Source organism: Lathyrus oleraceus, chromosome 1, assembly GCF_024323335.1.
Source record: "Lathyrus oleraceus cultivar Zhongwan6 chromosome 1, CAAS_Psat_ZW6_1.0, whole genome shotgun sequence".
Lineage (NCBI taxonomy): Eukaryota > Viridiplantae > Streptophyta > Magnoliopsida > Fabales > Fabaceae > Lathyrus > Lathyrus oleraceus.
In genome coordinates, this window is record NC_066579.1 from 406,406,457 (window position 1) to 406,415,269 (window position 8,813).

At 33.5% G+C, this 8,813-nt stretch overlaps 1 protein-coding gene across 1 annotated transcript; it reads right to left on the minus strand.

The window, feature by feature from the left end:
- Nucleotides 1–2,272: 2,272 nt before the first annotated feature.
- LOC127075835 (coatomer subunit zeta-1) lies at nucleotides 2,273–5,523 on the minus strand. The gene is made up of 6 exons (XM_051017326.1): nucleotides 5,357–5,523; nucleotides 4,289–4,448; nucleotides 4,023–4,170; nucleotides 3,825–3,902; nucleotides 2,579–2,663; nucleotides 2,273–2,486 (listed from the first exon to the last, which is right to left on the minus strand). Exons 1-6 carry the CDS (start codon nucleotides 5,372–5,374, stop codon nucleotides 2,427–2,429), a joined length of 549 nt encoding a protein of 182 aa, XP_050873283.1. The 5' UTR covers nucleotides 5,375–5,523; the 3' UTR covers nucleotides 2,273–2,426.
- Nucleotides 5,524–8,813: the final 3,290 nt, after the last annotated feature.

The window sequence follows — 8,813 nt, forward strand, 5'->3', positions numbered from 1 at the left end:
AGGAATTTATGAAATGCACAACTAAGTAAGGAGTATATGTAAGAAGAAGAAATAGTGAATTTCTTATACTATGTCTCTATGTCGATGACTTGTTAATAACATGTAGCTGCAAGGAAGAGATCGAATACTTCAAAGGTGAAAGAGATCGAATACTTCAAAGGTGATATTAGTAAGGAGTTCAAAATGTATGATCTGGGAAACATTTCATACTTCCTTGGTATTGAATTCTACAAGAGTAGTAGATGCCTGATGATGCATCGAAGAAGATATGCAAATGAAATACTCAAAGATTTGAGATGGAAGACTGCAGTGTAACTTCGATACCTGTTGAATCAAGACTGCAACTGCCGAAAAACTTAGATGAAGATGATGTTGACCCAACACAATACAAAAGACTTATTAGGTCATTAAGATACCTTTGTCACACAAGACTCGATCTAGCATACAGTGTAGGTATGGTGAGTAGAATCATGCAGAAGCTAAAGGCATGACATCTAGCAGCGAGGAAGAGAATACTAAGGTATCTGAAAGGAATTCTCGACTATGGCATTTTTTCCTAAAGCCGATGAAGAAAAAGAATGCAAGCTAGTAGATTAAACTGACTCAAGTTGGTGTAGTGATGCTGAGGATAGAAAATTCACAAGTGGTTATGTATTTATGCTAGATGGTGCACTAGTTGCTTGGAACTCAAGAAAAGAACCAGTAATAGCACTGTCATCGTGTGTAGCAGAATACATAGTCTCTTCTCTTTGTGCATGTCAAGCAATGTGGATAATGAATTTGGTCGAAGAAATTACAGTGAAGAATCATAGAGCAATTACCATGAAGATCGATAACATGTATGTTATCAATCTAGCGAAGAATCTGATAGCACATGGAAGAATCAAACACATAGAAATGAGGTTCCATTATCTTCGAGAACAAGTAGCAAATGGAAAGCTGAACTTGGAACACTGCTAAACTGAGAATCAGATTGCAGACATCATGACAAAAGGAGTGCAAGTCGAAGTGTTCAAGAAGTTAAGATATATGATGAATGTAGATAGCTTAGACACAATGAATTAAATGGTGTGTTAAGAATTTAATTCATAATGTCGAAGCATGTTGCTCGAAGGAAGCAAGAAGTTTCTAAAATACTTATTAGTGTCGAAACACTTAGTATTGTCGAAATGTCGAAGAAGTGTATCTCGACAAAATTTTGACTTAATTTTATTTGTTTGTTTTAGTTGAGTTAGTTAGATTAGTTGGAGATTATTTTGTGTGCAAACAATCTCAGTCTATAAATATGGAGGTATCTTATTATTGTTTGTAATGCAGTTGCCTAGAAAAAGTTGAATAAAAAATTTCAGTTTGAAATTCTCTACAAAATTCTTCTTCTTCTTCCTTCTCCCGTTGAAATCCTAATTTCTTTTCTTTCCTAAATTCATATTTTTCCTTATCTTCTTCAATAATCATCGTGCAGCAAAATCATCTTGCAACCAAGGTTGATTAATTCACTCGAGTAAAGAGTGAAAAACAAGATGAATAATCAATCAAAAAGATTGATTCTTATTCATAAGATTTATTCAAAATTCTCCGTAAATTTGATTCACACCGATCTACCCACCACCATGGGTGTCTGATCTACACCCAAAGCCCTAAACCACCCTATACTTGATATGACTTATTAGCGGCGGGGTGCTAAAATTCCTAATACAATGTCAAACTTTGATCCTTTTCATTTTATTCAACATCATTACGAGTGATTCAAAATAAAATTGTAGTCCGAATATAGCCAAAATTTCATTTTGGAACTCAACCCATAATTCCATTGGCCAATGTTTCTTTAAACATAGATTTTGCACAATAAATTAAAATCTTTCTCAATATTAAAAAATATTTGTTTGTCGGAAGGGTTGATTCCATCACTTCTATTTATCATTCACTAACTTCACTAAAGAAAAGAATCAGAATTTTCAATTTGAAGAAATAGTCAATTTCATGCAGTTTCATTGTAAATGACTCCAGTTTCGTGAAATCTATTCAATTCAGTGTCACAGTGATGGTGAAACGAGGAAGGCACAAACATGCAAGATCCAAAAAAAACAGGTGTGATCCAATGTATGCGGTGTATAATAAAAATTGTGACCTAGATTAATCTAATGGTTCTTGTTTATTATTCAGTGGTCTGCCGATTAGGGATTTGTTGGAACCCTCACTAGGGGTTAGCTGTAAGAAATGGAATATCAGGAAATTTAAAGGGTAATTAAATGGACAAAATGTCACAGTAAAATAAGTGCAAAAAACTCTATATTTGCATATCAAAACTAATTTTCACAGCACAAGTAACATCAGTATTAAAATTTGAGACTGCAATATGAAGTAAGATTCTTAAAAGCAGGAAACGCCAAAGTATAAGTGTTCTCTGTTGCCGAATTTCATGTGGCTCATTTAAGAAAGGATCTTGTAAGATGTTCCCTAGCTGAGGCAAATGCTTGACCTAGTGTCTGCAATGGAAAGAAATACAGTTATACTCAAATAAATGAGTTTCATTTCAATTTTATTATATGGTATCAAAATGAAGGAACTATTAACATACCTGTTCAGACAAAGCAGCTCCAGAATCTATACTATTACTTGCAGCTTTCCCAGCTATAACATTTGGATCAGTTTCAAGAAGAATACTGCACAAAATATGGAGACATACAATTAGAGTCCTATATTGCTCAAGTTTTCAGACTATTAGATGTATAAAAGTATTGGGCACCCTCATTCCTTGAACTAGCTTTTGAGATGGAATTCAAACCCATTTAGCATGGCATCAAAATCAGACCAAGGATTGCAATGTGGAAACTAGACCCAGGAATCATGCTAGGCAAGAGGGTGGGGTGGGTATTGAAATTGTATTGGAATCCCACACTGCTCAGATTACCGGCTTGTTGGATGTATAAATCTGTTTGGGCACCCTCATTCTGAGTTAACTTTTAGGATGAGATTCAAACTCATTTAACACTTTAAAGTTAGAAATATTATTTGTGGTATGATTTTAGGATGAGATCCAATCAGGGGCATGTGACTGACTTAACGGTGAAAAGAACAAAAAAAACAGATGCCGTTGTATGAAAAAATTAGTGAAACTTCAGGTAGAAGTATCATATATTAAAATCTGCTCTGGCTAAGGATACTGAATAATACTTATGCAGGTAATGTTTGTTACACCACATCAATCACACTAGATAAAATCAATGCTACATAATTATTCTAAACCTTTTGAAAACTTATACAATCCCATTTGTCTCTTGATGATTTGAACGCTCGGCAAATTCAAGAAATCATGTTGAACTCAGAGAGCTCCAAACTCTAGCATTTACTCTTTATGCTTTATTCTAGCTGAATAACAGTTCAATGAACATATTTTGTTTTTACAACAACAACCAAAGTCTTTTCTCAATCCTCACTAGATGATAGGCCATTTAAATCCAAATATCTCCTTATTGTTCAGTCAACAATTTCCTTAGTTCCCCCACCACTAAACTATTGAACCGTGTCTGTTCTTCATATGGTCTACCTTCTCTACTGGTATTTCCACATATATGTCAAAATCATCATAGATATGATTCTAGCATCAATTTATAATGATTTATGAGAGATATCCTGATTTTCTTTCTAATGATTTCAGTTCTAATTTAACCTTGTCCTTATCTTGTGTACTTACGTTTTTTACGATCATAAAAAGAACTGTTCTCTCTGATATATCAAATAGCTCCCACGGTTTGTATTTTGGAAGAAGATGATAACAAACAAATAAAGGAAGATAAATTTATTACAAATTGCCTATGACATACCCGCCGTCAATAATTTCATCAATGCACAACAGAATGACATCCAAGTTCTCAAGTGCTGCCTTCTTGTCCACATTGCCCCTAGAGGAAAAAAGAGAGAAGCCAGTAAAATCATCAAGGACTGTCAAGTCCATAGTGATAGATTGATAACACCTTAGAATATCACGCATAGACAAAAAAAGTTAAGTATCAGAAAACAACCTGAGCAGGATGCCAACAGAATCAAAAAATGCTTGCAGAACTGAGGATAAGATAAGCTCATTTTCTTGGTCACTCCCGGTAACAAAGAAGTGAAGATCTTGGACAAACTTGTAAACAACAATGTTATTTTCAAATATTGCTATCTCCGCTGTCAAATGTAAAAACAACCCATCAAATGAGGTCATATACATATAAGTGATTAGCAATCAATCTATTCCAAATCCTAATCACAAGATAAAAATACCTCTAGAGAAGAAAGCACTCACCTTCTGTGCGAGCATTGGTCTTCTGAGTCTTGGTGAATACAAACTTCTCAAAAGTTTCCTTTGCGCTATTAGTTGGCCAATCATCTGTGAAATATTTAACCGCCACACGTTTCCCATCAGAATCCAGAAGAATGATATTCTTTACAGAAGGGCAGAGCTCCTAACAATAACACACAATAAAAGATCATCACTTTCTTCAAAAACATCTCACAACAAATCTACAGTCTTCCACAATCATAGTACTTGATTTCAACCAGATTCAATCAATTTGTATAATAAAAGCAAGCAAGATTCAAGAAAAAGAACAAATACCCCCAACAAATGAGGTCATATACAAAGTAGTGATTAGCACTCAATCTATTCACACAACTAATGGTTCTAAATTGCAGATTGCAGTTGTGATTACCCTGTGAACCACTATATTAAAGTAAAATACAAGCGATGGTGGCCCCAATTGCAGCTACAAACGCAGTTGCAGTTGCAAAAACCACTAAATTCGTTATATTGCGGTCACAATTAGGAATTGCAATTTAGAACTATCACTAACTATCTATGGAGCACTGACACCGGAAACAAGACACTGACACCGACAATAATTTGAAAAAATAATAAATTAAACCTAATCACAAGTGCCGGTATCAGTTTCCGACATCAGAGACACGGACACCTTTTTTCAGAGGTGTATGCCAGAGAGCTAACTATCATTCAACTCTTAGTTAAAAAAACAAATACTCAATTTTAATTCTAATGAATCTGAAGTCAAATAACACATTGTATATCAAAATTATCATCTACCAACAAGAAACGCATGTAATACTGTTAAATCAAACCGAAGAAAGAGGTCTAAATGCTGCTTCAAGCTTCAATTTTCTACCAAAATCAAAATCGCAAAAATTGATTCACAAATTAGATGATAAAATTCAATTGCAACAAAGAATTCAGCGAAATCAGATCTATTGTATAAAAAATGATGATCGGGTTCATGCAAATGTTGTAGATGAGATCAAAGTTCAGAGAATTGAAAACAGAAGAGATTGAAATTGAAGTCAAAACATAGAGAGAAATTACAAGTGCGGAAGGAGACATGATGGAGAATGCGTCGGAGAAGAATGCAAGAGAATTCTCTCACTCCTCACTGAAACGAAAAGTTTCAACCTTTGTCAACTATTCTTCCATTTTGTTCATTGTAATATTTATTTATTATTTTTGTAACAACTTAATCGTTTTTTATTGTATTCGTAAAAGTTGTTTTTTTAAAGTAAAAAAAACTCTCATACCTTTTAAAACTTATAGTATTTAATTGGAAACGTATCCGTGATTAAATCAAACAATGTCATATATTAATTTATTTTAAAATCAATTAAAATATTAAATTAAATTTTATACCTAACCAAAATTTAAGATATAGATTTCATATGTGGATTAGTCAACTTTAATCATAAGTAGAAAGATTGGAGTAAGAGAATTTTTTAGCACTCTTTCTCTTTTTTTTTTTTTTCCGAAGATTTAAGTGAATTCTATAGAAATGCTAAAGAGCTTAATTATTTTATTTTTTTGGTTTTAGACTGGGTCCCCATCTTTAGAGATTTTTCATCTTTAGTATGTCGATGATACCCTTATATTGGTTGATCTGCCGGTTGAGAATTTATGGTCTATTAAAGCTATTTTGAAGGGTTTCGAGCTTGTTTTTGGTCTTGGAGATAATTCCCATAAGAGTAGTCTTATTAAGATTAATGTTGATCTTTCCTTATTTGAGTTAGCGGAGGGCTTTCTCCATTGTAAGATTGAGTCTCTCCCGTTTCGTTATTTGGAGTTGCCCGTTGGAGTCAATCCTCGATTAAAAACCATCCAGGAACCCCTTATATCTTTGTTGCATAAGAGACTTAATTCTTGGAGGCATAAGATTTGTTAGATTGGGGAAGAGAGTGGTTCTCCTTAATTATGTTCTCAATATTCCTTGTTTTCTATTTATCTTTCCTTAAGATGCCGGTGAAAGTTTGGAAGATTTTGGCCATAATTCAGAGGAATTTTCTTTAGGGAGGTTGGAGAGGAGATTCAGAAATCTCTTGGGTCAAGTGGGTTGATGTGTTCAAGCTCAAAGAGGATGAGGGCTTCGGTGTTAGAGATCTTCGGGCTATGGTGTGATATCTTTTCTGCCTGTTATGGTCCCTCATGTCTCCACTCTTTTCAAGTGGCAAGGAGTTGCATTTGGTCTTAATGTCCTCTTGATGGAAATGGGTGTCCCTCCTTAGAGTTAAGAGAGGTGATCCCTCTAATTGGTTTGAGGATGATTTGTTTAGGATGATCGGGTCTGGTCTTCATACCTACTTTTGGCACGACCTTTGGATTGGGGAGGTTCCCTTGGTCCAAAGTTTTCATAGGATTTTCACTATCTCCTAGGCGCGGGATGGAAAAGTGGGAGAGATAAGTAAGTGGGTTGGTGGGGGAAATTTTTGGGATTTTAGATGGAGGAAATCTTTTTGGGGTATGAGGAGGCTATGGTCTCTAATTTCTTTTATGTTCTTCAGGATGTTCATCTTAGTGTTGAGAATGATATGTGGGTTTGGAGGCATAGTAAATAGGGCTTTTTTTCATTGGTCTTTGCCTATAATCTCCAGTTGCATCTTGTTTCTCGCTTAGTTAGTCAGGATGTGAGAGATGTTTTAACTTCTGATTTGGGGAAGTTGAGGCCATTCTAAGGTGAAAGTCTTTTCTTGACAACTTTTACATGATAGATTCCCCTTTAAAGAGAATCTTTTCAAGCGAAAGGTCATTGATGATCTGGAGGGTATCTCTTATATTTTGTGTGGTAGTTTTCTTGAATTTACTTCTCATCTGTTTGTTACATGTAACTTAGCTTCTAGTGTCAATTATAGGATATTTGGGTGGATGGGAGTCAAGGTTGTCTCTCTAGGGGTCTTAATACCCTTTTGAGCTCTTCTGGTCCTTATGAGGTATGGCCAAGGTTATGGGTGTGTTTGTCATGATTTGGCATTCTATGGCGTGGACCATTTTGTTAGTGCGGAATAATAAATTGCTCTCTGATATCCCAACAAACGCGAAGGAAATGGAGGAGAAGAGTAAATTTTTGGCTTGGAATTCATTTTTGTGCAGGTCACTATGGAACTTAATCTTGCTCTCGGATTGACTTCAGAATCCTATTCTGTGTATAGAATAATACAGGTTCTAGAGGTTGGTCCTTTTTCTGTGGGACATTGTGGTGTGGTTGTAGCTGACAAAATTTTACTTTATTCTTGGTGGGGTTGATGATCTGAGCTCTACCTTAGTTCTCAGCCGGTAGAACCTTGGTTTTTGGTTCGATTTCAGAGTTCTCTCGTTCCTGCTCACTAATCACTTTTTATTTTTTTCTTCCATTTGATTTGATTTTAGGTTTTTTTTCGTAATACCTCTTGTGTCATCTTATTGTACTTGTACTATAAATTTTTTCTTTGTTTTATATATATATATATATATATATATATATATATATATATATATATATATATATATATATATTCCTTTTTTAGAAAATCAAGAAAAATACTTCTTTTAATGATGATTATTATAATATTTTTTATTTTTATTACAGTTGATTATTTTTTAGTTATTTTAATACTTAGCCGGCTATAATTAATTTTACCTTTTATGGTAGGAACTTAGGTAAAAAAAAACTTTTTTTTAATTAATGATATTAAAAAAACTTTTTAAACAATATTAGTGATTAGTGTAATATATATATATATATATATATATATATATATATATATATATATATATATATATATATATATATATATATATATATATATATATATATATATATATTAAATTTTGATATATTTTAATTGTTTTGTGAAAAAGGTATTGTATCTCTCAATATTACAAATATTGTTATACGAGAAAAAATAATAAGAAATAAATGTGTGGAATATGCTCATTTAAGATGATTAGAAATTATGAACTTATTGTTTTCTTTAAGATCACATGTTCCTTAGGCATAAAAGTCGTAATGAGCTCCAACAGTTTAGGATAGTGATACATTGGATTTCATTATGCACTAGCTCTATTACATGCAAAGTGTTAGAGTAGTAAATAATGTTTTTGAATTCTTAACAAAGTGTTTGCACTCTAGCAAGAAGAACCGTCAACACTAGGAACCCGATAGTATATTTACAATCATGTCTCCTCAACAAACCCATAAATCAACAACACGTAAAACGGAAATTGCATCACCATCTACATTAAGGGTCATTGGTTCAAGATTTCTCTTCTAACACCATATATCACGATTAGACATATGATCGCTCAACTCAACAAGGGAAGAAAACACATGCTAATTGATGACTCCATTAGTGTAAGCTATATAAGTCTTAAATAATTGAATTTATCACTGCACCTTATGTGAGTAATAGTAGTTTTATATGATTTCAATCATTTTGTGATAATTTGTAGTTGAGTAACTAGGTGCTCTATTTATGGATTTCACTTGGGTTTTTAGTGTACTTGATCAGTTATGTTAAGATTG